Below are 27,860 nucleotides of genomic sequence, written 5' to 3'. Positions count from 1 at the left end.
TCAGGGGACAGACTCTGAGACATCAACAACCTGGAAAGAAATTACTGTTTCCATGAAAAAACCCTGATATTTGTATTTTCTATGTGATTTTTTATTATTATTATTTGTTTTCTCTACTGTTGTTCAAATTTCAAGGTTCCTTTTGAAATGATTGTAGAGAACAGTTATGTGTGTTCTGCCTTATCAAAAGTTTTCTGTTTAGCAACCCTCATCAGCATTTTAAAACATGCTGACATAAAAGGCTGGGAATTCTTAATATAGGTTACAATAAGTATTTAGGTCAAAGACTAATTAATCATTCAGTATAGGTCTGCTTTTTTTACCACAGTAATTATGAAGAAGACACACCAAAAGGGTAAAGACCTTTTGTACTGTTACAGTCCAGATAAGTGATCTTCTACACAGTTTTGGAACAGCTGAGCTACAAAAAGGAAGAAATAGACAAAAAACAAAGTTATTTCAGTCTTGCTTTGTCATTCTAAAATTCTTTTCTCCCTCTCCTAATCTGTAAGACCTTGTGAGAGAGCTTATATTATTGTTTGGTGTTGTGAAGGTGTTTATCTCATTTTTACAGCTAAAAATCCTACTAAGCATCAAGAGTTTGACTAAAGGAACTTTGCCACAGTGAGGATAGTAGGCACAAAGTGTTAAGACCCGGCAGGACAATTAGCATGCAATTTTAAAATGTCAGAAACCCTATTAATTAGTTTTCATGGCAGGAAACACTTAGCAGTTCAAGGTAAGCATTTTCAATGACAAGATTTTGTTTAATGTTCTCAGTATTTTACAGCCACAGTCTATAGTCCATGAGAGCTACAGAATAACTATTTGTTTCAGCTTCTACCTTGTAAATGCAAGTGAATCCTCTTAAAACCTCCTTCAAGTGAGAGCTCAGTCTGATGACAGTATCTGACATTGCCATGGCTTTGTAGGGGCAGGTAAGTACAGCACAATAAGGGAGGGAATAGAAACTGGAGCTAAAAATTTGTCTAAAGATCTCAACAAGTTTTACCAAGTTCTGTTCCAAACCACAGCCCAACCACAATCCAATTTTCATTTTATCATTGCTAATGGAGACATGATTTCACTGACCCCCAGCATTCTCCTCAGGCCTTGTAGGTGCCTGTCTTACAGAACACCATCTAATAACTGTGTTACATGCTGCTGCAGGAGATGTGCCTGTGCCCAGTTAACAGTTAATGCTATCTCATATCTTAATTGGTGACTTTCTAAATGCAAACCAGTTTAAAGAGGTAGCTACTGCTACACTTGTGTTTACAGGACTCCGAAAACAGCCTGGAGACATAGGACATCTAAAAGTTTGCTGAATCACAAATTGAACATGATGAAACAAAATCATCCTGTTGCTAGAAAAAAAAAAACAAACTGAGACCATTCTGAACTGTACAAGCAGGTAGAGCAATTTATTAATTAGTACTTGGCATTGGCAAGGTGCCAATGGAGCCAGAGGGTGAGGCAGCAGGGGTTTCTTAGCTGAAAGAAAACTAGGAGCAGAGACGTAACTCTTTAAAAACATAAAATACTTGCAAAATGTAAGGGAAGAAACCTATCTTCTGTGTCCATTGCCAGCAGGAATAGAAGTGATAGGTTTATACCAGGCTATGGCTAAGTCAAGTTAGAGTAGGGTATACCTTTGGACAGTAAAGAGCAGTGAGGCACTGAACTAGAACATTAGAGGAAATGTTAGGAATCTGTCACTGGAAATCTTTGAGAACAGGTTAGGCAAACATCTGTCAGGAATAACATAGATACAGCAGACGTGACTGACACTAAAGGAATAAGCTCATCTCTTGAACTCCATTCCTGTTCTGTGTTTATTGGAACCTCTGAAAAAAAAAAAAATCTTTGCTAAGACTTCCTGATGGTTTTCTAAGTTATAGCTGTGAGGATCATCTGTGTTTTGAATCAATCCATGGGAAACACTCTTTGCTGGAAGTTCACAAAAGGCATCAGTGATGGCACTGGCTGCCACCTCTGTACCTACAGTCTCACAAGGAATCCCATTTACAGTAGTGTATCTCCAAATCTCCTCAGAATTAGGTTTCATATGACCTCTGTGTTATGGGAACTATTTTTGCATTTGATCTCTAAGGGAAAAAAATGACAAATAGGATAGTGGGGAATGGATGCCATTCCAATTCCAATAACAAAAAAGAAAAATCTTGTGTGGCATATTGTGGTACAATAGAAGACTTGTTTTATTTACCAGATGAACAGACAACATGAATAATGATCTGTTCATCAGTAAAACAGAAAAAAATAGCAAAAGAAAAACTTCTTTCAAAGTGTTTACTGACTTAGCAGTCTAACAGCCTTATCTCCCTTCCTCAGCCGTGTTCTGAATCAGCAGTAATGAAATTTTCCAGCAATCCCTACATGAAAGCGAGAGGAAGGGGTGATTAGGGATTTCCGGTCCGTGACCTCGCCCTGGAGTGAGACAGTCAACGCATTGGCTCTGACATTCTTTCTATGAAGCAGTGCAGTGACAGCTGAAGTTGCTTTCCAGAAGTCATCATCTGACAGCATCCAACACCTTGGCTTTCCTTAGCACAGGAGACAAATCACTTTGAATTTCCTAATTTTCTGAGTTTTCCAAGCTGGTGGCAATGGCAACTTATTTTGGAGTTACCTCAGCAGTGGTTTTCATCTGGGTTATGACATTCCTGGCTCAAAATTACTTTGTAACAGGTATGTAAAGTTCCACTTTTTAAAGTCTTTAAAACAGTAGCTGGATTTACAAACCAAAATGTGGGGAAGGAGAGTGTGTAAATGTGTTTCTGGCAGAGGAAACCACAGGGCTTTGAGAATACAGTGCAACAAAACCTGGCATATAGGGAAACTTTCATTGTTGGTGTAATTCAATTGCTGAAAATGCTGAAGCCTTTTTATCTAAATGCCACAGAACTGCTTATTTTAAAGATCTGGTATCACATGTAGGATTAAGCTCAGATCTATTGAAATGTAACTTTATTTTGTATTATTTTAAATACCAGAGCAAACAATTTTGTACAATCCTCAGAGAGCAAAACATGAGACCAGTTCTCTTTCAAATTCCATTACCAACTTGACACAATCCATCCTAATTGCAGCAGCTGCTGAGATATCTGGAGATACTCAATGTATATCAGAAGCCTCCAGATGCTTCACTGTAATTCTCAAGGAGCTAATGCTTGTTCTATTTATGTTAAAGAACATATAGAGTTTTCGCAGACAATTGGTTTTCTCACCTACTGAAAGAGTTCTGGTCTGAGTAAGTTATGTGCTCAAGTCCTGTTGAAATTCCACAGGATTGGAGTACCTAACAACTGTAGTGTCCTCCAGCAAAATCAACACTGTACAATTTTCACTGGGGAAATGGAGAGCTTGCAGCTGTTTGGATGCCCCTTAGCTCCCCTCCAAGGGAGTACCCTCCCTTGGGATACCTTCTCCTGTACCCTTGTAGCTCCAAGGGCTCCAGTTAAGCTCAGGGCTGATCTCCAGCTGTGTCTTGAAGCTGTTTTGTGGCATGTCCTGTCCCCTCCTGTAGTGATCTGCTGACTGGGCTTCACACAGGGACTCTGGATTTAGGCTGTAGGTAGCCTTGTCCCCAGGGTGGACTTCAGGCATATGTAGAACCATCTCCTGCTGTTCCCAAATGGACTTTCTGGATGTCTGACTCGTTGTCTTGCTCTCTCTGGGGCTGCCAGTGAAACCTGCCGCTGTCACCACCATGGTGCTGTTCAGGTGCTGTGGGACTGTGCCCTGGTTGGTGAGGGCACTGCCCTGCCTGTCACCCTCTGCTCCTGGCCCCTTTCCCTGTGGAACAGCCTCATTCTTGCTGCTCTCTGACACCAGCAGCCAAAGGAAACTCTAATAAATCAGAGTGAAGTTTAGCACCAGGCAAAGAAAAAAACAACCACTCTGCAAAAAAAGCAAAAAGGGAATAACACACAACAAGGCCAATACCCATAGCTTACAAAAACGGAACAATTTTCTTCCTGTTCTATGGCAATTCTGTCTTGCTGTGAGATTCTTCTGTCTAGGTCTTCCCACTTATTTCAGTAAACCAAATTTTTAACCCAAGACCAAAATACTGAGCAGAATGTGCCAGTACTAGATTACCTAAATAGAGCAGAGCTTAAAGCACAGCTGTGTGCAGCTTGTGGACCAAAAGGGATAATGTGCTTCCAAAGGACTAGTCTGTCTCCTGTACAAACTCAGTCATCTTTAGAACAGAGTTCAGAGGTGATTTAAGAAGTGATGATAAGACTTGAAGAGGCTACTGTTCTCTTTCTGGATTCCTTCCTCACACTGTGAAATTCCTAACTTTTACAAAATGTATATTTTACATCACTGTTTTGTTTCAAAAGGCTTAGCAGATTTTAAGATGCAACTTTTGACCATATCCTAGAGTCACTTTTCTTATAATTTACAAGTTAATTTTCTGGTACTGAATTTCTATATTATGCTGTGTATCTACCATGAAATACACACGTGAAAATATTTTTCCTGGAATTGAATGACTAAAGACTGTAGCAGTTCACAAGCACCTAGGTAATTTCTAAGACTTCATTAAATTCCTTTCATTCAGCTGCTCAGCTTTATTTGAAATTTGTGAAGTTGGTCATTGAGAAGCTTTCTTTCTCAACATTATGATTTTTTAAAGTTTTATTGGCTCAAATCTGAAGATAGGGAAATACTAGACTAAATAAGGTAGACTTGATATCTTTGATAACTGCACACAGACCTTCACTGATGTGCCGGTTTGGACAAATTTGGAGGAAAATATCCTCTGATAGAAGGCAGGTTACAAGCAGCCCTCCCCTACCAGGTTCGGGGAAAAATGAATTTTCCTCCAAACACACAGAAAAAGGATGATAATGCTAAATAAGAAAACCTCTCTCTGTGGAGAGAAAAACCTGGGAAAATTTCAGAGTCCTTCCATAGGTAGCCTCTCCCTTCCTTCTCGGAGCTGGGACAGGGTGGGCACTCCTCCAGGACCAAGGCCTCGGCGGAAAGTCCTCCCGATGTATTCTGATGTTGAAACTGTCCAGCAGAGAAGAAGGGAAAAAAATGAAGTCCCAGGAAAACAAAAGTTCAACTCTCTGTCTCCCTCTGGAGAAAAAGAAAGCCGAAAGCTGGCTGGAAAGCATGCAGTGCCTCCCCCCGCTCCTCTCTCTCGCCACAGCAGAACGCAGAGAGGTTTTATCTGTGTCCTTGAAAACAAACTAAACTGCTTTGAAAGTTTTGCTGGGTTTTTTTCTCTCCCCCCTCTCAGGCTCAGTTTAAAGGCATAGAAAGGCACAAAATTAATTTCTGGACATAGGGCAGCGATACGGGATACACATCATAAAGTCACCCCAAGACAATTGAGCAACAGGGCTCCTCTGCATCCTCCTTCAATGTGTTTGGGCTTGACTTATGTTCAGGTCAGGGCTGGATGCAGCCACAGTTTGTCTGTGGGGACTGCTCAGGTATTCAGTGGCTTTCCCTCTCTGCTGAGATAAATCCACCTGATTCAATGATCACTCTACTAAAAAGTCCAATTAAACTAAATGTGAGGACGGCAGAGATGGATCATTTTCCAAAAGCCATTTCCAGCCCTACCACATCCAGTGGGAGCAGGAGCTAAAAGCCTACCTGTTTTTTTACTGCTCCACACAAGCTTAATCACCTTTTATCCCCTTCTCATCACATGAGTAGCTTGGCTGCCAGTTCTATCTTTTCATTCATAAAATTCAGTTTAATTTGTCTTGTTATCCATAGGGTGGATTTGGCAGCATCACTTCATCCTCCCTTGAGAGTTTGTGGATTGTCTGTATTCTGAAGCATAGATTTTATGAAGTATTCATTAGTGTACACACCTACTGAACACAGTCTGACAAACATATTGAGCAAGGTAGTTAGATAACCACCTGTGGCTGGTGGTTATCTGACCTGTCTGCCATGAAATGCTGAAATGTTTCATTTAACAGGGCAATTACTGTATATAACCCAAAAAGAAAAAATCCTTTTTTCCAGTAAATGCTCCTAGTAAAATATGGAGGCAAAACAGTAATATCCTTTCTCCTTATTCAAATCCTGAATTTTGTCCTATGCCCTTAACACAGCTGAGAAAGAAGAGCAGGTGTAACCTGAGCTATGCACTTGCTGGTGCAGGTGTCATAAAGAGTGCCAGCTGTGGCTGTCTAAAAAGCTGGATGAACTGCATGGAAAAGTATCATAAGTTCACCTGGCCTATCTCCTCTTTTCCTGCTCCCTGCCAAACACAGTAAATGGAACACTTGACAGTAGCTGTGGGAGGGAAGCATCATGCCAAGCTAGGGAAAAAAAAAAGAAAAAAGAGTTTAGGAGGAATAAGGAACATCAGGAATTATAAAATCTTTATTTTTTCTTATCGATACATTAATTCAATGAAAAATTATGTCAATTACCTTTGATATTATATATCTTACCATCTTGATAAGAAGGGTGTAATGACAGAATCAATGCCTTGGTGCATCTGCTAGCATTAATTTATTTTAAAAAAGAAAAGAAAGGAAAAAGGCTGTATATAAATTTAGTCTAATGACAGTCAAACCTCTTGAAATTCCAGACTATAGTGTTAAAAAAATATGTTCTATTTTTAAAATGTCTTCTATGCTAGAAATTAGTTTTCTACTATCCTCAAGCTAGAAACTTTAAAAAATTTTCAATTCAGTTGAATGTGATCTTAAATCCTTCATGAGGAAAAAATGCTAATATTCAAATATTAACCTTGACTATTTTATGGCTTGATTACAGGTTCCATTCATTCATCTTGCAGGATCAAGGGTATAGGAATTTATCTTGATCAGAAAGCTAATTTCTCAGAAGCAAGTAATGGATGTAATCAGCTCAGTCTACAGCTGGCAAGTAAACAGCAAGTTGAAGAGGCTCTGAAGCACGGCTTTGAAACATGCAAGTATGTGCCACCAGTTAGTGGCCCACCACCTTTAGTGAGCAGCCTCACACACAGCTGAGGCTGGTGATAAATCTCATACTAAAAGCACTGATGCTTTTTTTTGTAGCTTTGGATGGGTGAAAGAGGGATTCGTTGTTATTCCTCGGATAACATCCAACCAGAAATGTGGTCGGGGAAAAACTGGAATAGTGCAATGGAATGCTGGCAAGGAGAAAACATTTAATCTCTACTGCTTCAATTCCTCAGGTATGCAAGCATGACAACTACATTTTGTGTGTGTTTTGCTTTATATAGGTTTTTTTAAATCCTCATGAAAAAATCATAACGAGTGAGTTCCTATAATTTGTTGACCCTTTCCCCCCAGTCTAAACATTGTCAAGCTGTTCTTAGCTCAGAAGCTTCCAAGAAATACAAAAAGTGAATTCAGTAAATCCCAATTAATAATTTGGTGCTGCCATGAAAGCTCTCGAGGAAGAGTTGCTTTTACCATTCTGTAATGTTGACACAACACTCTTAATATGTTTTGATTATTTGGGCATGATAATTTAAAAGAGAGTGAATTGAATCTTTAACCAGGGTGTCTGTGTGCGGTGTGTCTGTTCTCCCAAAAAGGCCAAGAGTGGGGTACTTTGGGAAAACGGGATTTTTTTTTTTTTTTTTAAGAAAGGGAAATGTGCCCATTAAGCTAAACTAAATTATAAACCAGAACTGCCAAGAGACCATAAAACTAATTAGATCCCAATCTATAATGAGTAAAATCCAACAGCCCTCTTTAATATGCATCATCCTAGGTATGAAAAGACCTGTCCTTCCCCTCATTGACTATTTGCAGATTGAAGATCCAACAGTGGAACTTGGGCCTTGATATAAGTTAGATCTCTGCACTATAGATCAATACAGTTTCTTAATGGCTTCTGTGGTATTAACTAAAAAAAGTAACTAGAGATGTTGTGTCCCATATCTATGGTTATTACATAACAGATATCCCAATAATTAGACCAAATAAAGGATCATTTCATTATTTATAGTCAGTCCCTAGGCTTTGCCCAATGAGTTTTAGACAACAAGAGCGAGAGAATATGTACAAAACCATGAAGGTTTTCAGGAAAGTCGTATGAACAAGGGTTGGAAAAAGCAGGAGAAAGATGGAGATGCAAGGTATGCCCATGCAAAGATGTAAGGACCTGAGACCCTGCCTGGTGACTGTGAAGATTGGAGGTTCCAAAGAGACTGAGGATAAAGCTGTAGGGAGAAGGCCTGTGCAACATGGTGTTTCACTGCATGAAATTTGTGTTATTCTGCATCAGAAGTGTTGGGTAGATTGGGTAATGCTAAAGAGGCAGCAAATAATTCCATATTACTTGCTTTGTTTTGCTTTAATTAAAAGAAAATAACTACATGCATACTGTTAGAGTATGTGAATAAAGTTAAGCTTGCTCAATGGTTAGAAAACCATTTAAAAATGTGTATTTCACATTGGGATGATTCTGCATTCCTTTATATCTTAATTTCCAAACTGTTGCCTGCTCTAGGCATTTCTTACCCAAAATATTTGTCAGAAGCTCGTTTTGTCAATTTTCTTGTGCCAAAAACATTGCCAAAACCTCTTGAAAACCATAGTGGAAAAAGTGTTAAGCCCTTGCCCTTTGGCATTTCATTCTGTAAAGGTGACTGCGTCATCAGACTTCCCGTGGGGATTCAGTTGGAGAACAACACACACATCATTTGCCAGTTATTTATGTTGTAATCTGGTTGTTACTTTAGTGAAATTTTTATAGCTTTACAGAATATAGAATTTCACTAGCAAAGTAGAATTTCCACATTTTCACAGGAGCCTGATTCAGAACTCAGCTTTTCCAATTCACTATAAAAGTTCACTTGCACCAACATTTTTATGCAGACAACATTCACTTCTATTAAATGACTTAATTTCTGAAAATTACTTATTTTTCTTCAAACCTGAAGTTTGTTACTTCCTATCCCCTCCTCCCCACTTAGAATAAAATCTCTTTATTATCTCACACTGGTGCCTGATTTATTTGAAACTTATAGGCTACTTTTTTTTTACAGGAAATCAAATTAATTTTCAAAGTATCAAGAATACAAGCTTGTATTTTGAACATATGCACAATACCATGGAAATATTTTTGAACATTGAATCTGCAGTTAAGCCTTCTGCTCTGTGGGAGGTTATACTGTTGGGTTTTATATGCAGTATTACTCTAACTAGTTTTCATGAGGAGTGGAGTCATTGGTATGGAATCATAAAATAAGTGCCACACTTGCTCAAAGGAGTTTGTAACTATGTGAGTAATGATAAAATCTGTGTAATCTAGGTTGCAACCACGTATTTGAAATGGGGATGCCTGGTTTGGGCAAAGCTTTTCTGAACAAAAAGAAAAAAAAAATTCCAGATGGGAAAGACTGAGGAACAATTTCAATAAATGTGTGTGCAGTAAGCATCCAACACAACTTTTATGTATTTCTTTTCTCTGCTGCAGATGTCCAGATTAATTCATGTCAACCAGACCCAACTACAACCACATTTCTTTCATCGAGTGCATCAAGGGACCTAACTGCATATTCAGCCCCTGATTTGGCTGAGAACATCACAGCAGTGACAGTGACTGAGTCAGAAAAATTCCTGAGAAACAGATTTCGTGTCATATGCGTGACTGAAACAATCTTACCGACAGAGGGGCCTACCACACAAATGCCAGAGGAGCACTCACCCACTGACTCTCCCAAACACACTCCCCATCTGGCCTTTAAGAATGATGCTGTTGTTTTTGGAGGTAAGGGCCTTGTGTGGCAGTCATTTAATGAAAAGAGCTAATTATGTAGGTGTCAGGAGTCAAACTGTTCACTGCTATTTGTGTTTGCTGCTCCACCATCCATTTTGATACAGCTGAACCTGGAGGCAGAATAGGAATGATACAGTTTTGCAAAACAAAGCTTATAAAGCAGAGGATTTTAAAATAGTTTTGAAGTAGAACTAAGATCTGATTTTATCCTTTTTTGATCATATTTTAATATGAAATGATAGAAGTTCATTCTGGTTAATGTGATTTGGGGTAAATACATTTCTGAAAAAGTCTTGGCAAACACTCTGTTCTCAGTGTAATGGAAAACTCACCAGGTTCATAAAACCAAAAGAAGCCAAGAAAGTTTTAAGGAGACTTGTTCTCGAGATATGAGGTGTGAGTAAGCAACCCTAACACACTGCAGTGGAGAAACAGACTAAGTATGAGGAAAATCATTCTAACTAAGGATAATTAACCACAAGAATGTGTTCTCTAGGCAGGTTGCAAAAACCCTCCAATCCAATATTTGTCAGGGATGGCCTAAATACCAGTTTTAGTCTATCCTGAAAGAAATGAGCAGGAGTAACTCAGCTTTTGATGTTCCTAAAACTTCTTCAGTTGATGTGGATGTATTCTGACACTAGACTGGTTTTAGAAGAATCCAGATTTATGCTCATGAGCCTTTAGAAAGTCAGCATTAAGTACATAAATAAAAACTCTGTGCTTATATCACTTTTATCTCCAGGTATCCCCACTGCACTTCTTGTACTGGCAATCATCTTCTTCATTATTTCAGTTGTTCTAGCAGTCTGCTATATCAAAAGGTAAATTGCTATTATTTTTTTCTCTCTTGGAATGAGTTCACTCCTAGAGTACAATCACCGAATATTTAAAATATATACTAAAAAGCAGAGAAGTAATGATGACGACATAATAGTGTTGCACAAATTAAAAAAATCTTAAACCCAGTTTTTATGCAGATAAGTTTGTTGTTGTTGTTGCCACTCCCTGCTTTAGAAAAGGAACAAAAAAAATATTGCCTATTTTTAATTGGTCAATCATGCCTAGTGTGAAACATTTCCAAGTGTGTCAAAATAGCAACACTGAAATTTGCATCTGTTCATACATAAACCTGTTTATGCAATTTTATCCTTTTTTTTTTTTCTATGTCAGACTCAAGGTGAAAGTTTTTATTATTGGACTGTGATCTTGCTCAGAAAAAAATAGTTGTTGAACTCATTTGTCAAAAGTAAGGACCTTGAATACAGTGCATCATTAAATGCTACTAAAAAGTGTGCATTTTTCATATCCTAGCACAGACAGCTTTATCATTGTGCACCACAAATCCTAAATATGCATTGTTTGTTTTTTTAAAAAATACCCAAAAATTTCTTTAGAAAGCACACTGCTTGAAAAAGCACAATGATCTAGCATGTCACTATCCTCTGTGAGACTTCTGCTTGAGTATGGTAGAGTAAGTAAATTCTAGCTGTTTCAATGATACAACCAAACTATGTCAGTATTTCTGCTTTACTATCCTTTTTTCTTTTTAAAGGTACAAGAAAACCTTACCATTTTTAAACAAGAATCAGCAAAAAGAAACAGTTGTAACTACTGCTCTCAAAGAGACAAAATCAAATGACCAGACACCTGAGAAGGAAACACAGAATAATGGAAATAAGGTAGAAGAGTGTAAAACTAAGCCTGAGGCCACAGTAAAATGTCTAGAAGCAGAAGTTTAAAGGGAAGAATGTACAGTTGTTGATGGAAGTATAAAATGAAGCACTCAGAACTTAGCAATGCTTTTAAACATAAGTGATTGTAAATACTCATATTTTCTCTATCTTTAACATATGAGAGTTGTTTTTTAATAATTACATCTCTGACAACAAGTATTCTTGCAGAAGAACATGCTATCTTATTTACTTGAAATAAATTTTACAAATCCATATTACAGCTCATTTTTCATCTTTAATAAAGAAGCAATTAGGAATATGCTATTAATGACGTGCACTACATTAACTATTTGCTTGGAATTCAGATCAATATATAATGAAAAGGTTTTTATATCTGGCTGGAGGATGTCTGATAGCCTAATGCCTAAAATGAAATGCTGACACTGTAGTTCTTCCTCATGTAGATTAGCTTATTTCCATTCAGTAGTTGCATGCTGTTTTTAAAAATATCTCTTTACAAACAGAAAAACCAGTTCTGTTTACAAGGGAGTGAAAACTCAAAGACCCACTGTCATTCAAATGCCCGGGGAAGGGTACAAAGACGCTGATGTTTATACAGATATATATATATATATATATATATATATATATTTACAGCAATGAATAACTTTCTTAGATACCTTCATTACATCATAATTTACTGCTTTATTTATTAAAACCATTATCATTCTTCCACATCACATACTTGACAGAGGGGGGAAAAAACAAACCTTGAACTGTATCTCAACACTTACATTGGAGATCTTTTGTGTGTCTTTAAGTGTGGCTTTCATAATAAAGGTCTCAGGTGGCATGGGATGTCTACAGTACTCCCTAAAAAATAAACCACGGTGGATGTGTTTGTCTGGACAATGTATTCTCATGAAAACTATCTCACGGTAAAAAGAACTCATATAACCTTAATGTTGCAGAAGAAATTAGTTGTTATAAAAGAACAACACTAGCAGTTTATCAACTATTTTCCTCAATAAAGAATTTAGATAACTTACCTTTATGTGTGAAGGAGGTTGTTATGCCAAAGGAAGATTTTTTTCCTTCATCAAGCAGCTTGAAAAACATAGTCTTAAATAATAATAATAATAATTTTTAAAATAGCAATAGAACTGCTCACCTATATTAAGTTTTCAACAGTGTAGGATATTGGGTTATGAACTTTGCTATTTTTCATTCAGATAAATTTTAAAATGCCCAATGGTTATATATCCCAGTAGATAGTGAGTTACAGTGCATTGCTAACAGCATACTTAGAGATGCCCTTGGTTGTTTTTCGTTTTTGTGGCGGTTTTTGTTTGTTAGGGATTTTTGTGGTTTGGTTTTGGTTTTGGTTTGGGGGTTTTTTGATAGTTCAGAAATATTTTATGGCTCCAAGTGATTCACTACCGCTCTAAAAACTGCTCATTTCAGATGTCCATTAGCAGAATATTAGCAGAAAAACATGCAACAGAGGACAGCACTAGACACAGCCCTCCCACCCAGTTAAGCAACTCCTGTTCTTGCAAACCACCACAGTAACACCTTGTATCTCTCCTGGCATCCAGAATGGAAGTGCTCTGTGAGGAGTAGACAGCACAAGTAAGGCCATCAGGAGGGGCCACAGCCACCAGTCATGAAGGTGCCAGAATAGCAAATGGGCTTGACACAGGCAAAGGTAGAGGATTCCAGGTAGTTTGGGATTTTTCTTTTTATCTCACTTTCGCCTCTCTTTTCCATGTTTTAGAGATTAGAAATTACCTGTTTCTCTATTCTTTTCCCTACAGCCAAGAGATAATTACAATGTTGCTTCTGTTTTAGAGCTAAATAAGGGCTTTTTACCCCCTGAAGCATTTACTTACTAAAAAATCTATCCTATCTGTTTTAATAAGGTATTGCCTTAAATTGCCTTAATTTGCCTCTAAGTGTCTTATTTTATCATGTACCTTAAAAACTTAGCTTTCATCCCAGCTTTCCCACTGATACCTGACCAATGCAGATGGTTTGATCTGCCCTCCATTCCTCTACACAATTTATGCCAACACCACAAGGGTGGAAGGAGCTGTTACACTGGTCTGTATGGAATAAAGGCAGCTCAAAGTACTAATCAACAAGTACTGTATTTGATATTGTCTCTGTGTAGTGAGCACAACTCAGTCACATTGGAATTGGAAAGTACAAAACATTCCTGCTCATTGTTTAATGGAATTGCCAGGGATGCACTACTACAATGCAAACAGGAAACATTTATTTAAGTATCTAGAGCAAGAGAGTCAAACACCAAACCCTTAACTAGAGGTAGCAGAAACTTAAGAGAAATTCTTCATTATGTTTCTGAATTTTCTCAAGTGTTGTGGTTTTTGTTTTTTTTAATGAGACCACCTCAACAGCTCTGAAGGTCCTTGATGTGCCGGAGCTGCTCAAGTACCTTGGACAAATAACTCATCCCAACAAGCAGGAGAGCACAGTCTGTACTCGTCACTTGATGGTAACACCACTCAGATTCCCACACTGAGGCTACAGATGTTTGCTGACCTTAGGCAAAAGGGGTGCTTGGCCTGCAGGAAATACAACAAGGTTTCCAGTCCAGCCCAATCCCTGTCTGGAATATAGGGATGCCTTTGTCGTGGGAAGTACGTGTGTCTATGTGTGAACAGAAGCAGGCAGGAAGGGGAAGTACTACTCCTTTTCTCCTCTTTAAATTAAGAAAAAAAAAAAGCAGAATTAAATATTGCAGCATCAGGATATGGATGACCCAGAGGATGTCCTAGGATATCTGTTTCTCCATGGCTTGTTGTCCTTTTTGGGTGTTGGGGTTTTTTTGTGAAAAGGTCAGTGAGCATTGACCTTTGCCACTCACATCCACCGCCCACATCCTCCCTGCAGACCGGGATTTGCACAGCAGCTGTGGCCTGGGATGATCCCACTGAGCCAGGCACTCAGATTCCATAAAGCATCATTTAGATCACTATTTAATAGATCTCATAGGAAAGAGTGAAGGCACTGGTAACCCTGAACAGTGCAGCACTGAGTGTGCATCTGCTGAGGGTGCAGCAGGGTGAAAAGTGACCCTGTTTTCATCAGTCCAGCTATTACAGAGTGTTTTCTTAAAAAAAACAACTCTATACAGCACTTCTGCTGCCTGCCAGAATGGATAATAGTGTGGCCCACAGGACCAGAGCAGTGATTGTCTCCCTGTACTGGGCACTGGTGAGGCCACACCTTGAGTGCTGTGTCCAGTTCTGGGACCCTTAGAAAGGACACTGAGGTGCTGGAGCGAGTCCAGAGAAGGGCAATGGAACTGGGGAAGGGTCGGGAGCACAAGTCTGATGAGGGAGCTGAGGGTGTTTAGCCTGGAAAAAAGGAGGCTCAGGGATGACCTTATTACTCTCTACAACTGCCTGAAAGGGGACTGTAGCCAGGTCTCTTCTCCCAGGAAAGCAGCGATAGGATGAGAGGATATATGCTGTGTCAGGGGAGGCTCAGGTTGGACATTAGCAGAAATTTCTTCACAAGAAGGGTGATCAGACATCGACACAGGCTTTCCAGGGAGGTGGTGGAGTCTCCGTCCCTGGAGGTGTTTAAGGAACGCCTGGACGTGGCACTCAGTGCCATGGTCTGGTTGACACAGTGGTATTCGGTCATAGGCTGGACTCGACGATCTCAAAAGCTCTTTTCCAACCTAATTGATTCTGTGATTCTATGGATGTTCTGGCGGGGCCCACTGCAGGACGAGGAGGGCTGCGAGCGGCCCGCCAGAGCCGCCTCGGGTCCCGCTCCCAGCGCCGCTCCCGGCCCGGCGTCCGCCGTGTCCCGGCAACGGCGCGAGCCGCGCGCTTGCGTCATCCCCCGCGCGCCGCCACCGGGCGCGCGCTTGCGCGGCGCGGGGGAGAGGCCGGGGCGCTGCGGTGCCCGTGGGGCGGCGGCGGCTCCTCCGCGGGATGTGCCGGGAATGCGGTGAGCGGGGCGGGTGGGACCCGCCCCCCGCCGCTTCTCGGCGCCGAGCGCAAGGCCCGGGCGGGGGGAAGCCGGCGGGTGCGGGCAGGGCCGGGCGGGGGGAGCGGGCAGGGCGGCCGTGACGCAGCCGGGCTGAGCGCGGCCCGTCCCGCGCCCGGCGCTGAGGGCCCGCACCGGCGGAGGGAAGGCCGGGCGCGCCCGGGCCCGTCGGCGCTGCTGGGGGCGCTTCGTGGGTCTGGGGGTGACGCGGGGCGTGTCAGGTCTTGACGGGTGACTAACAGGGAACAGTTCATAGAGTAGCAGGAAATGCCTTGTTGGAAAGGACTCACAGGGATCTAAGTCCAACTCCTGGCCCTGCACAGGACACCCCCAGAGTCACACCATGTGCCTGAGAGTGTTGTCCAAAAGCTTCTTGAGCTCTGTCAGGCTGGTGCTGTGACCACTGCCCTGGGGAGCCTGTTCAGTGCCCGACCACCCTCTGGGTGAAGAACCTTTTTCTAATATCCAGTTCTGCAGACATCCTCGCACATGTTTTTCACCAAACTTTTCAGTGCTGGGATTTGGGTGCTGAGCTCTTCAGGCCCGCAGGAGGCACGGTGCTCCCTCAGAAGCTCGGGGGAGCACTAGCGTGGGAGATCCGGGAGGAGGTGTCTGGAGGGTGACAGGTTGTGCTGTTGATAGGCAGTGCCTGACGTGTGTGGCCTGGGCGTGTGCTCATCAAACACGTCCCAGAGAGCGGGCCGGGAGGCGAATGGAGCTTTATTGGGGCGGGGAAGAGTGACTGGAGGGGGAGCGCATCTGGGAATTGAAATTGGTCAAAATTCCCACCATAAATTGGAATCTTACTGTGGTGAAATTGCATAGTACTTCAGTATGCTCTGACAGGAGCTCGCTTGGTGTCCTGTGTTTTACTTACACCGTGGTGAGATCTCAATAGCTGTAAATTTTGTTCTGGGTGGGTTTAAGCCCAAGTGCTGCTACGGGTACCTGCAGGGCAAAGTGCTGCTTCTCTGTGATGTCTCTCGTCTGGAGTTTATAACACAGTTACTATCAGATTGCTCTGTGTTTTAGTTTAGGTGGATGTTCTGCAGTTCACTTGCCCTTGCACACCTATATCTGTAGAGGTCTTAAAAGGGCATGACACAAGTGGTTTGCTTTACAAACAGTGAACTCTGCAAAGAGGCATTTTGGGGGAAGTGAAATGTAGAGGCATCTAGGGGAGTAAGTGGATAAAGACTTAAAGACTTGGAGGGCATGGTGTAAATCCTTAGGCAGACTTTTGGGGAAAAATACTTGAGTTTGAAGGAAATACTAACTTTAAGTTGGAGTTGGAGACATTTGAGCAAGTCACTTCAGTAATACATCCTAAAGCTGAGTGTTTTGTGCAGATAGGGAAGTCTCTAAATTGGTTTTCACTGACACAGATTCCTTGGCTTACCAGTTTCAGAATGCTGTGGGAGTTCTTTTGATCTGCCAATGTAAGTTTGATGTAAGAAAGCTGATTCCTAATGTAATGTCTATGTATAAACAGACATTGATATGCTTATTTGCAGGCATTCTGATATTCACACCCACAAATATCTAGGATAAACAAAGTTTGTCATAACTTACCATTGTCAAGATTTTTTTTTTCCATTCCATTGGATGTATTTATGTATGTGTGTGTTGGAGCTGAATCTATGTGAAAAATTACTACCCCTGTTTAATAAACGTATTGCTGTAAGCAAAATAGTACCTTTTGAGTAAGATTATAATGCCACATTCCACGCTCTTCGAAGTGTTCTGCATTGTTTCTGATCTGACTGTTCAGGTTGTGTTACTTGTGGAATAATTGCTGTAGGCAAAAATAAAATAAGGGAGTAGCCACTCACAAGCACGTGTAACTCTCTCAAATATTTTTAGCAGGGACTCTACAAGTGAATGAGAACTTCTCCCTACAGAACTGAGGTGAAAAACTTCACCATGGGTCAACAGATTTCAAACCACACACAAACTGTAATTAACAAGTTGCCAGAAAAAGTAGCAAAGCATGCCTCTTTGGTTCAAGAAAGTGGTTTCCTAACCTATGAAGAGTTTCTGGGAAGAGTAGCTGAACTCAATGATATGTAAGCCTTACTTTGCTTCTTTCTTTTTTTTCATGTTTTACAGAGACCTTGTATGCAATATATTATTCTGTGCTGGCTAAGCCAGAACTCAACCCATGGTTTTGAAATGTTTCCTTCATTTCTCAATGTTTCTATAATGGTTGTAATTATGCTTCAAAACCAAAGCCTTTTCTCCTCCTTAAATTCATTTTTCTCCAATACTCTTCTTCTAGCAAGTGTTGCTCTCTCTTAGAAGTTCACAAGAGGTGATTAAGCATTATCTTTTTGTTAGTGTCACCTGTGTCTCTTAGCTTCTCCCTTCCACATGAAGATGCAATGCTGCTTCCTCTCTGCCTGTCACTTTGGTCAGGAGGGAGCAATAGGAGCCTGGTAGGGACAGCAGAGCTACATGAGGAGGGTGGCACCTCAGACAGAACTGTTTGTGACCATCCCTGCCACCTCTAGAGACATGCAAGGCTGCTCCTCATTAAGGATGAGATGTATTTTACTGTCCCAAACCAGTGACCTAGATAATCCCAAACAAAAGGCTGCTTTTTTGTCACATTTTTCATAGCCTGCCTTTTGTTTGACCAGTACGATGACAGTAAAAGGAAATGAGCAAAAAAGCAGTGTTGTCATTTTTAGCCAGTATTTACATTATAAAATGAGAGTGATAAAATGAAGTGGAAACACACACACACTCAATAAGGGCTTTGTAATGTTTGCTGTAACTAAAATGTGAATTTATATTCAGTCTAGAAATTATCTTGGAGAGGGTCATACTTTTGTGAATGACCTTCAAGAACACATAGCTGTCTTCTGGGAAGATGCATAAATAGATTTTGAAGAACATAACCTGATATTTTGCGTGAGAATCTGGGCATGTATCAGTGTAATTAATACTGTTATTCAAGTGGTTTCTTTTGTTCCAGTGTTTACTTAAGCCTGAATGTAATATAGCTTGTTCTGATTCTTATGGAATAGACCGTTGTGTCTGTGTTCCATTAAAAAAGCAAATCTCAGGTCACCTGACACATTCACCTGACACGTTCACCTGACTACCTCATTATTAATATATACTAACAAAAATACACGTCATCCGCATATGTTGGTACTCACAGGCTTTTTTTTCTACATACTTTTTGAGGAAGTAATCTTTTCAGATTGGACACAAGACTGTGTGATTAGTGTAATAAGCAGTGACAGCATATATGAATTTAAATGTTTATAAAGTACACCTGCTTGCTGATGCTGGATCAAAAGTCTTGCACAGCATTTTCTGATGTTTGCTGTGCAGTTTAAATGGAAGTGGATTGTGTATTCAGTGACGTGCTAAGAAGGTCATTACTCTCTACTTTGATGCCCCTGGGCAGTATTGCTAAAATCTCTTTTAAGGATAGAGAGCAGACAAATGAACCGTAAATAATCCCACTTGGCTGAGGCTGCTGGTCTTTGCAGGTCCAGCACATGCTGTTAAACTGATGTTGCTTTGTTTCAGTACCGCAAAATTGGCTTCTGGACAAGACAAACATCTGTTATTTGAAGTGCAACCTGGGTCTGATTCTTCTGCTTTCTGGAAGGTGATCGTTAGGATAATATGTACCAAAGTAAGTGTGAACATTTCAATTTGATGGGCAGTTTGTATGCAAAGATTTGAGGACTTGTAAAATCCAACACCTTCTACATGTATTTTGATACAGATGATGTATTCAAAGATGCTGTTGGAGATAAATTAAGTCTAAATTCTAAGTTTCTGCCAACAGCGCGTTAACCATTTTTATAACTAAGCTGACAGGAGTGGTACCTTCCAGTGGAGCACTTTCAGCCCTTTAGTTACAAAATGCAGGTGATTTGTGAGGTCAAGTAATCCAATGGTACAACAAACTGGGAACTGTAGAGTTTGATAGTAGTAGAAATTAATCAGCTCTTCCAGGCATTATTAACTGAGCTCGTGTGCCTTTACATAGTCTGATTCCTTAGAAAACCAATCTAAAAGTTCAATGTTGTAACTTATTTGGGAGACCATGACAAAAACGTATGAAATTCGCTCCATCTGTTGAAGAGATCTTCCCCTCTGTATCGTATCGGGTAAAGTCCTTTAATGATCCTGAATCCACTGAGCAGTCTTAACATGTAGTGAAACAAGCTAACCCTCAAACTTTGTTTGAAACCAACAGTTTGTAGTTTCCTGTTTACTCCTAGTTTTCATCAAGGCAGCCATCTCTGTAGGCGGTTTTAAGTTCAAATATCAAATAACTGATGATCCTGTGCTTGGTTGTAAGTTTAGCCCAGTTTTTTGGGCATTAGGTCCCTACTCAAACTTTAATCCATTTGAGTAGTGATGGCAATTGCCTTGCCCTAAAGTTGTGGTGCTGCCTGTGGTGTTCCTCATGCTGTAGCAGCTGTGTGCAGTCCTGACTCTTGCTGAGACAGACTGCAGCTTGCTAGCGGGGTGATGGGCACTTAGGAGGGAGACTACTGCCTTCAGTCTCTTCTTTAAAACACTTCAGTGCTTTAAAAACATTTTGAGCAATGCCAGGTTGAAATCTGATAAGTAATTGTAAACAATTCTTATATCTTAAGATAAATAAAACAAGTGGCATCGTGGAAGCTTCCAGAATCTTGAACTTGTATCAGTTCACTCAACTTTATAAAGACATCACCAGTCAAGCAGCAGGAGTTCTTGCACAGAGTGATACTTCTGAAGAAGCTGCTGAGAGTTTGATGTCTCTGTCATCGTGTCAGGCCAGCTTGTGGATGGGAAGGTATTCTGATATACTTTACCTTCTGACCCCAATTGCAACATAAGCATTTAGGGAGTTGTGCTTAAAACCTGAACCACAAGCACCTGCTGATCAGAACTGCTCGTTCGTGGCAGCTGCAGGCTTTGTACCATCACAAACATGAACAGACACCTTCCCTTGCACCAAGGGAGCTGCAGTGCACTTGGGTGAAATTCTGAAATACGGTGCTACCATACCTTAGCTTCAGAACAACCCTTTTAGAGATCAGTTCTAATGTAAACATGGTATATGTTGAATCTCCTGAATAAGGAAACGGGAGGAAACGGAATCAGCTGCAGCTACAAATTCAGGGGGTTTGACAGTGTTTGTTTAAGCGGATTCTGTTATTGTTCCACTTAAACTTTCTCTTCCTCTTACATTTTGGCATGTGAAAGTTCCCATCTGTTGCCACTAGAAACTCATCAGTTATGGTAATAATTTAACTTGTAAGACTGGAAAAATGGGAACTGTCTCACTCATGTTGACATTCTGCTTTGTTAACCAGAGGAAAAACAAAAGTCTGAGGTCAACACCTGCAATAACTTCAGTTCAAACTGAATATAACAGCAAATCACCTTTTCCCTGTGTGGAAGTGTTGCTGCTACCAGTAATTCCTTACTTTTCACTTCCTGAATAAATTCAGGGTTCTAACTCAGTTTTAAGTGAGGTAGAGCTAGGTTTTACAAAAAAAGGTAGTAAATGGTAGAGTTCTCTGTGTTAACCAGCGAAGAGCTGGCAGCCAGGTATTTTAATAAAGCAGGCTGAGTGTCACACTTCAGCTCTTGAAATGAGAAAGGGGTCAGCTGTGTTGTCACTCCACAGAGCCCACAGGTTTTTCTAAGTCAGTGGATTGCAGAAGGTATTATTTTCATTAAATTCAATTAATTTCCTGGAAATTGGGAACATGTTTGAGAAAGAACAGGAAAATTGCTTTCCCAAGGTTATACCAGAACACATGTTTTTCTGGAAATGGTCTTTTGCTTCAAACAAACAAGCCAAACAAAGATACTTAGGCAAAACAACTTTGTATATTGCTAAAGTCAGTGAGGAAGATAAAAGGTTTCCTATGTGAGTTTCTTTTTCAGTTTTCAGTCTTGGAGACAAGGCAGGTGAGCACCCTTCATGTTTGTAAATTTCATCATTTGAGGCAGTATTAATCACAAATAAAAAGAGTATACTTTGCTAGTATGATGAGCTTGTGTCTTAGCCAAGTTTTACAAGTTGCTAAGGGAAATACCGGCTGAAGCACCTTCAAGTATTCTACACCAATGAAATCTTCTGTTTATTTTTCTATGATAATCACCCATTTGCCTAAATTGTTCTCACCTTTAGACATTTTTCAGCTCTGAAAAGTTAGCCCTCACTATCTAAAAATAGTGAGTGTTATCTGTTAAATTCTTCTGAACTTTTTCCACTATTCCTGAACTATTTCCACGATTTCTCTACAACATCCACTTCCTATTCAGAGCATTCAAAATATGCCTGAGTGATTTATGCTTTCTGATAATGAAGGGACAAGCATTTCCTTAGTCTGACACACTTTTATTTTACTGTTTCTTCAGGAACTTAGTCCTGTGACTAAAGCTTACTTAGCACTAACTATATAAATTGGCCTTGTATGATTGCTTGTATAGACACCAGCAAATCTCAAAAATTCAAGTGCTTTTAGAGGTTAGTTCTCAGAATTGCATGGGGAAGGAAAATGAAAGGGAACTGGTCTAAAGAACATGATGAGCTACACAAAAGATAGGCTTCTTGGAAACTGTTGTCCTCCTTGTATGCAAATTACCATCTATAAAAAAAAAAAAACCTGTCATTTTAAAGTAACTTCTCCAAAAGCAAATTGAAAAGGAAACCCCAAGGACCGACTGAAAAATAAAACAAAGGCATGTTGACTGCTGTCCAGTAGCCTCCTAATCTGTACAGGTAAAAAATACTCTGTGTTAGACAAGCTCCCTTAGATGCCTAAGCTAAAATGGTCTGGTCAATAGTCATAAGGTGGACTGACTCTCCTGAAATGCCATTTTTTCTAGAATGCTATCTCTGTTCCTCAAGTCAGAACAGGGATCCTCAAATGAGGATTTTTGGAAATCCAAGTATTTCTGAACACTTCCTTGGTTGTTTTGGAAGTGAGCTGTGACTATAAAATTGAGAACTTTACATGTCTGGTTAGGCCAGTGGAAGCTGAGGGTTCTCTGCACCTTTTCACACTTGAGAAATCTTGATGGTGCAAGTATTTGAGATACTACTGCTAAGAACATTAGATACAGATATCTCTTATTCGGGAAAAAGATACAAAATGTCAGTGTCTGTCTTGGGTAGTGAGAGAATTTTTAAACTTCCCCACCAACAGGAACACCTGGGAGTTTAACTGGAAAAGCTGTGGTAACAGCTTGAGAGTCCTCATTTGATGAGCAATTATGTGGAGCGTATTGCAAGCTAAAATCAGCCTTTTCAATCTAATGAGCAGTTCAGCTCCTGGCATTTTGATGCCACGTGAAATGAGTGAACATGCATTCTGGTGGTGATCCTCTTGCCATGCATGTTTTTGTCTAGGATATAAACCAGCACACAGAAATTTGGCAAAGTTCATTGTGAACTAGTTCAGCCTGACGTGCAGTGACGGGAAGGCAGGTTCTTCTCCTGCCTTTAATGTAAACAGTGTTTCTGTTCTTTTGCCCAGTCATGGGATATGAAGCAGTTACAACTCCTCTCACTTCCTTGTTGATATGAAAAGGGATTTACAGAACCCTTTGCAACACCAAAAGCACCTGACACAAAAAATAAATGCCTGTTCTGGCTTAGTTTAGTTCACGTACTGCTGACATAGGATGGGATGCCATAAGATTCATTCACGGATTAAAAGCACAGGTGTTTCTTTCTGGACATCAGTAATTATTATGAAAAATGTAGTAACTGGTGTAGTTACTGGGGCATAACTATCAAACATCTGGAAGAAAACAGTGTCTTCTTTTCTGCAGGGTTAAACAGCTGACAGATGAAGAGGAATGTTGCATCTGCATGGATGGGCGTGCTGATCTAATCCTGCCGTGTGCTCACAGTTTCTGCCAGAAATGCATTGATAAATGGTAATACAGACTAAAGGATATTCATTATTTTATAGTATGCAGAGGTTATCTGACAGTTTGGTTTGACAGATTCCATGATTGTCATATAATTTAATGTCCGAAGATATTTCCAAGCTAATGTACATATGATACATAACAAGCCTGAGTAAAATCAGACTGCAGCAAAAGGAAAGCAGGAAGTTTTGTAAAAAAAGAGATGTAAAAGAGTTCTTCAGCATTTGTTTTGTAATTTCTTACATCTTTTTATTCTTCTAAAATTAATTAAATTTTAGTCTTTCTCAAAAACTCGAGAAGATGGTATATGCAGACGCTGGCATGTTATGCTTCACAAAATCTCATTTAAGGCTTGTTAAGACTATGCAAATATGAAGGCAAGTTGGACTGTCACTTACTTGGGAAATAACTAGCAGAGGGAATTTTTTCCATATGTTGTGCTTTCACTTCAAATAAATAGCATACAATTTACTGATTTAAATATATCAGACTCTTCCAGAAAGATATTTCTTCTCAATGGCAGCACCTTCAAATTTATGTGTAACATGTACCTTGCAATGTTCAGCTTCACAGCAAACTGAATACCTTTTCAGCTTCTGCATCTCTAATACACCAGTTGTTGGAAAAGTGGGAGAGAAAAATTGCTTTGTGGAGGAGCATAGTTCTTGTCTGACCATACAGGCCTACAAGGATTAGGGAAGTGTCCTGGCAGTCTGGCATTAGGGGACACAGACCTGCTCTGTTAAAGGCTTTATTTTGGCTAGTTAATGCAAATGGTTTTACACATAATTTGTGTGCAAGAATTTGTTTTGTGGCTTTTTGAAAGACTTACAGAGGAAGTTGCTCTTGTAACAAACACTGGGCTTCCACAAGGAAAAACCATAGTAAAAAAATCACTGGATCTTAGAATATTATGAGTAATTTCTCTCTTCTGGGAAAATCTCTTGACATCTGTTGGCAAGACAGGCCTTAGTTTAGTGACTGTGGTGGAGAGTGGATTATATGCTGCTTTGGCTGATGAATCAGCTGAACTCCTCACTAAGTTCCAGTTACACCATGCTTTTTTTTTTGTCTGTAATTTTTAAGGTTCATCTCCTCTTAATTTAGGCATAACAGAGGCTCCCAGCTCAAACATAATTGTTTGGGATCCCCAAGATGGTGGAGAGGGATGGGACTCTGAGGGACCAGTTCTAAACTTCAGTGGGCTGTATGACTCAGGAAAAGGGCTCCTTCTTCTCTTTATCTAGGAAGCCTATGGAGACTGGTTTCTAAGGACCTCAGCTGAATTCCTGAAGATTGGAAGAATTAATTTAGACAGTGAATTTCCATTTAAACTTTCTGGCCAGGTAGCCAGATGCATACTGTCTGAACTGAGCAAATGATTAGGAGGAACAGGATTCCAGATTTTCACTCAAAGAATGGAGCTCCATTCAGAAGTCTTCCTCACAAAGAAAGATGTTTTTAAACAAACAAAATAGATAGGTGGTCTGATCCAGTTGTGATCATTCTTGAAGTTCTCAGTGAGTTGGGTTTTGCTTGGGTTTTGTTTGTTTGGGGGCTCTTTTGGCATTTTCTGGCCAGCAAGAGACCATCAGTGAAAACGACTCATTTCTGTGCCTTCCTAACAGGAGTGACCGCCACAGAAACTGTCCTGTGTGCCGCCGGCAGGTGACCGGGGCAGGAGATTCCTGGGTGGTGTCAGAGGCCCCCACAGAAGATGACATTGCCACTTACATCCTTAACATGGTGGATGAGGCGGGGCAGCCCCACAGACCCTGACCCTGCCCACCAGGCTGATCATGGCAGAACCACTTGAAGCTTTGGTTTTCCCGACCATCTGGTTTTACCTCTCCTTGCTGTTCTTCCACAGTCTGTCCTTTCCTTCTCCTCTTGGCTGCCGTGAGTCTGCGCTGCTCTTCTAAAGCACAGGGTATCTGAGCAAGTCTCTGTGTGTGCAGTCTTCGTTATTAAACTGTTCTTTCAGCAAACTCTTGGATCATTAACAAAGTTTACTTCAACAACAGCGTTTGATATTAACAGTTCAACTACTCGATGAAGCAATTTATAACAGCACAACTACAACTGCAAACTGCTGTTTGAGCATCACAGTGTACTGCAACAGAGATGAACCGTGGCAGATGGCTTGACCTCACAGTTCCTACCCTTAAAAGCAGTCTCTTATTCACAACTAATGTGAATAAAGATGATGAGTTAGCACTAGTGGTTATTAATTTGAAATTTTGCTGTTGAAACGTGAAGATGTCCCACTGCCTGTTCTTCAGTAGGAAGTTATTGCTGCTCTTAGTGTTTACAGATACTTAATCTGATCTGTTATGACTTTTAGTATTAATTATTTTAAATCTGTTTTGGAGAGTGTAGGCAGGTCTGTAAATGTACTTGTGCACTTCCCCTTATTCTTCTAACAAGACTTATCTCTTAGAATATTTTTTAAAATATGATATTTAGCATAGTCTTATTAGCTGGGAAACATTAAACAGTTTCGTACACAATCCTAAAAGCAGTAAATCAGCTTCTTGGTAGTTTTTGATAAAGAACAGCTAAAATTATTTCTAAACATGGGGTGTATCTGAAGAGAATGCCTTTATTTGAATTAGCACTTAAGGTGTAGTTTAGTCTGATGCTGTGGTTTTATCTGTTCCTCTTGAGTTTTGGAAGTGATGAGATCAGAGTTAAAAGGTATATGAAGAGTTACAAGTGATAATCTAAGTAAGGGTGCTCTACTTTATATCTACAAGTGCAATATGCTTTTATGTAGCAGAGAGAAACTTCTTCAACAATAATGTTGCTCGCAGCAAGATATGCATGTGACAGCTTGGGATAAGAGGTATCACAGCTGGAGTGCAACAATATTTTGTGGCTAGCAGAATAAAATCTTTAAAGAGCTGAGTTTAGACAGTCTAAAATTGTTAGTATTCAGGAAACCCATCTTAAGCCTCTCATGCATAAATAGTGTTATGGAAATGAATGGCTACTGTAGAGAATTAATTTTTATATATATATATATATATATTAACAAACACTACTTTTTCTCACTCAGTAACATCAAGTTAAAATATTCAAGTGTAGCATTTGAGGGAATATCAGCATAAATCTTGCTTACTGTAAGGCTGCATTTTTCCTTACCATACCTGTTAAAATTCCATGATGCCATAAGGCTTAAGTCCTTTTGTCACAGACAGGTTCTGAACTAAAAGGCATGTGCACATGTAGATATGCATATTTAGGTTATTTTTCTTAATTGGCTACCAAATAATTTAATTAGATCTTGAAAATTTCTGTATCATACATCAATTTGTTAAAGAATGTGCACAGCATATGGCACCCATTTGAGCTTGGCTTGTGACACCGTTGTCACATTTATCATGGGTTTTAAGAGAGAGAAGCAACGTACTCTTCATGTGTCTGTCATTTGAGAGCCAGTATGGCTTAGTGTGTAAATCTGTATTTAACTATGGAAAAATCCTTTTAGGAGTGTATATAGCTTAGAAGTCTTTTTTTTTTTTTTTTTTTTTTCCCCCCTTCTTTCTTAAGCCATTGATAGCAATGAGATATTCTTCAGTAAATGTATGGAGTGTTTGGTTGCATAAAGGAGGTTATTGTTTGGGCTGAAAATTGTTGCTGGCCCAGGATTTTCCACTAAAATGTGCAAATATTCCTAATCATGCACCGGTTCGGTTTCTTTTTGCTTTTTGAGCTTGCATTAGTCCATGTTCAGAACTTTCAAATAACCTTTGAATTTTTTAAACTTTTTATATCACTGGAACAGAAAGAACATCTAAATGAAAGCTTCAAGCTAACTTTATTTTTCAAGTACTTCAGGAATTATACTTCTGAACTGAAATTTTATAAGTTGACTTTCTGCTGAGAACTTACATGAACTTCTTAAAATGTAATTTTATAATGATGCAAACAGATTGTTAATTGCAGCATAATGACAATTACAATATAAACTAATGCAAAAATTATTTAAATAGTGAAAAAGTGAACTTTGTATTCTGTACAGCTTTTTTAAATTAAGTTGCTGTAATTCACACTGCTGTGATGTAGATACTGTAATGTGTGCCTTGTAAAATATATGTACTGTATGTTATATGGAGAAACAGATACATTAACACTGAAAACCTAGTAATTTGGTACTGGTTGGTATTAATCTGAAGTGCAATGTTTAGCAAACAATTTTGGAAAAGGAATTCATTGGCATGGACATGTCAATGAGTTGCAGAAGCTAGACCTTGAAAATGTGAATTACTGCAAACAGCTGTTGGCGGGGGGCATTAGAACAAATTAACTTTCTTGTGTTAAGTGAACATTTCTTACAGGTTTAATGTGAAATTGTAATTTAAACATTAGAGATCATATTAATAGCTAAGAACATTCCACTATATTAAACTTTGTGTATGAATTGTGCAATAAAGTTACTTTGGAAGAAATGTCAGAGTTCTTTTAAGTTGAAGGAATTTCTTGGCTTTAGTACTACAG

The 27,860-nt window shown here is 39.7% G+C and overlaps 2 protein-coding genes across 10 annotated transcripts; both read left to right on the top strand.

The window, feature by feature from the left end:
* The first annotated feature begins 2,341 nt into the window (after positions 1 to 2,341).
* LYVE1 (lymphatic vessel endothelial hyaluronan receptor 1) lies at positions 2,342 to 12,308 on the top strand. Its single transcript, XM_048307931.1, has 6 exons — positions 2,342 to 2,709; positions 6,784 to 6,943; positions 7,050 to 7,189; positions 9,445 to 9,738; positions 10,493 to 10,571; positions 11,303 to 12,308. Exons 1-6 carry the CDS (start codon positions 2,628 to 2,630, stop codon positions 11,487 to 11,489), a joined length of 942 nt encoding a protein of 313 aa, XP_048163888.1. The 5' UTR covers positions 2,342 to 2,627; the 3' UTR covers positions 11,490 to 12,308.
* Positions 12,309 to 15,317: 3,009 nt separating this feature from the next.
* Positions 15,318 to 27,811, top strand: RNF141 (ring finger protein 141). Of its 9 annotated transcripts, none has more exons than XM_048306580.1 (7): positions 15,331 to 15,410; positions 16,803 to 16,888; positions 17,313 to 17,515; positions 18,993 to 19,101; positions 20,078 to 20,259; positions 23,259 to 23,366; positions 24,989 to 27,811. In XM_048306580.1, the coding sequence occupies exons 3-7, from the start codon at positions 17,331 to 17,333 to the stop codon at positions 25,137 to 25,139; spliced, it is 735 nt and encodes a 244-aa protein (XP_048162537.1). In that variant the 5' UTR covers positions 15,331 to 15,410; positions 16,803 to 16,888; positions 17,313 to 17,330; the 3' UTR covers positions 25,140 to 27,811. The 9 variants fall into 9 exon arrangements, with proteins under 9 accessions (XP_048162536.1, XP_048162542.1, XP_048162537.1 ...); XM_048306582.1 differs by having other exon boundaries at positions 15,338 to 15,410; positions 16,852 to 16,888; XM_048306586.1 differs by having other exon boundaries at positions 15,340 to 15,410; positions 16,852 to 16,888; positions 17,316 to 17,515.
* Positions 27,812 to 27,860: the final 49 nt, after the last annotated feature.

Source organism: Corvus hawaiiensis, chromosome 6 (assembly GCF_020740725.1).
Source record: "Corvus hawaiiensis isolate bCorHaw1 chromosome 6, bCorHaw1.pri.cur, whole genome shotgun sequence".
Lineage (NCBI taxonomy): Eukaryota > Metazoa > Chordata > Aves > Passeriformes > Corvidae > Corvus > Corvus hawaiiensis.
Note: the sequence above shows the minus strand (reverse complement) of the source record. Positions and strands in the feature narration are given on the sequence as shown.

What these genes read in the sequence shown, in the direction of transcription:
- LYVE1 (XM_048307931.1), top strand. Translation starts at nt 2,628, where the DNA reads ATGGCAACTTATTTTGGAGTTACCTCAGCAGTGGTTTTCATCTGGGTT. An exon ending in CACGGCTTTGAAACATGCAA is followed by an intron (nt 6,944 to 7,049) that starts GTATGTGCCACC and finishes TTTTTTTTGTAG; the next exon opens with CTTTGGATGGGTGAAAGAGG. An exon ending in GCAGTCTGCTATATCAAAAG is followed by an intron (nt 10,572 to 11,302) that starts GTAAATTGCTAT and finishes TTCTTTTTAAAG; the next exon opens with GTACAAGAAAACCTTACCAT.
- RNF141 (XM_048306579.1), top strand. Translation starts at nt 17,331, where the DNA reads ATGAGAACTTCTCCCTACAGAACTGAGGTGAAAAACTTCACCATGGGT. An exon ending in GCCAGCTTGTGGATGGGAAG is followed by an intron (nt 20,260 to 23,258) that starts GTATTCTGATAT and finishes TCTTTTCTGCAG; the next exon opens with GGTTAAACAGCTGACAGATG. An exon ending in CAGAAATGCATTGATAAATG is followed by an intron (nt 23,367 to 24,988) that starts GTAATACAGACT and finishes CCTTCCTAACAG; the next exon opens with GAGTGACCGCCACAGAAACT.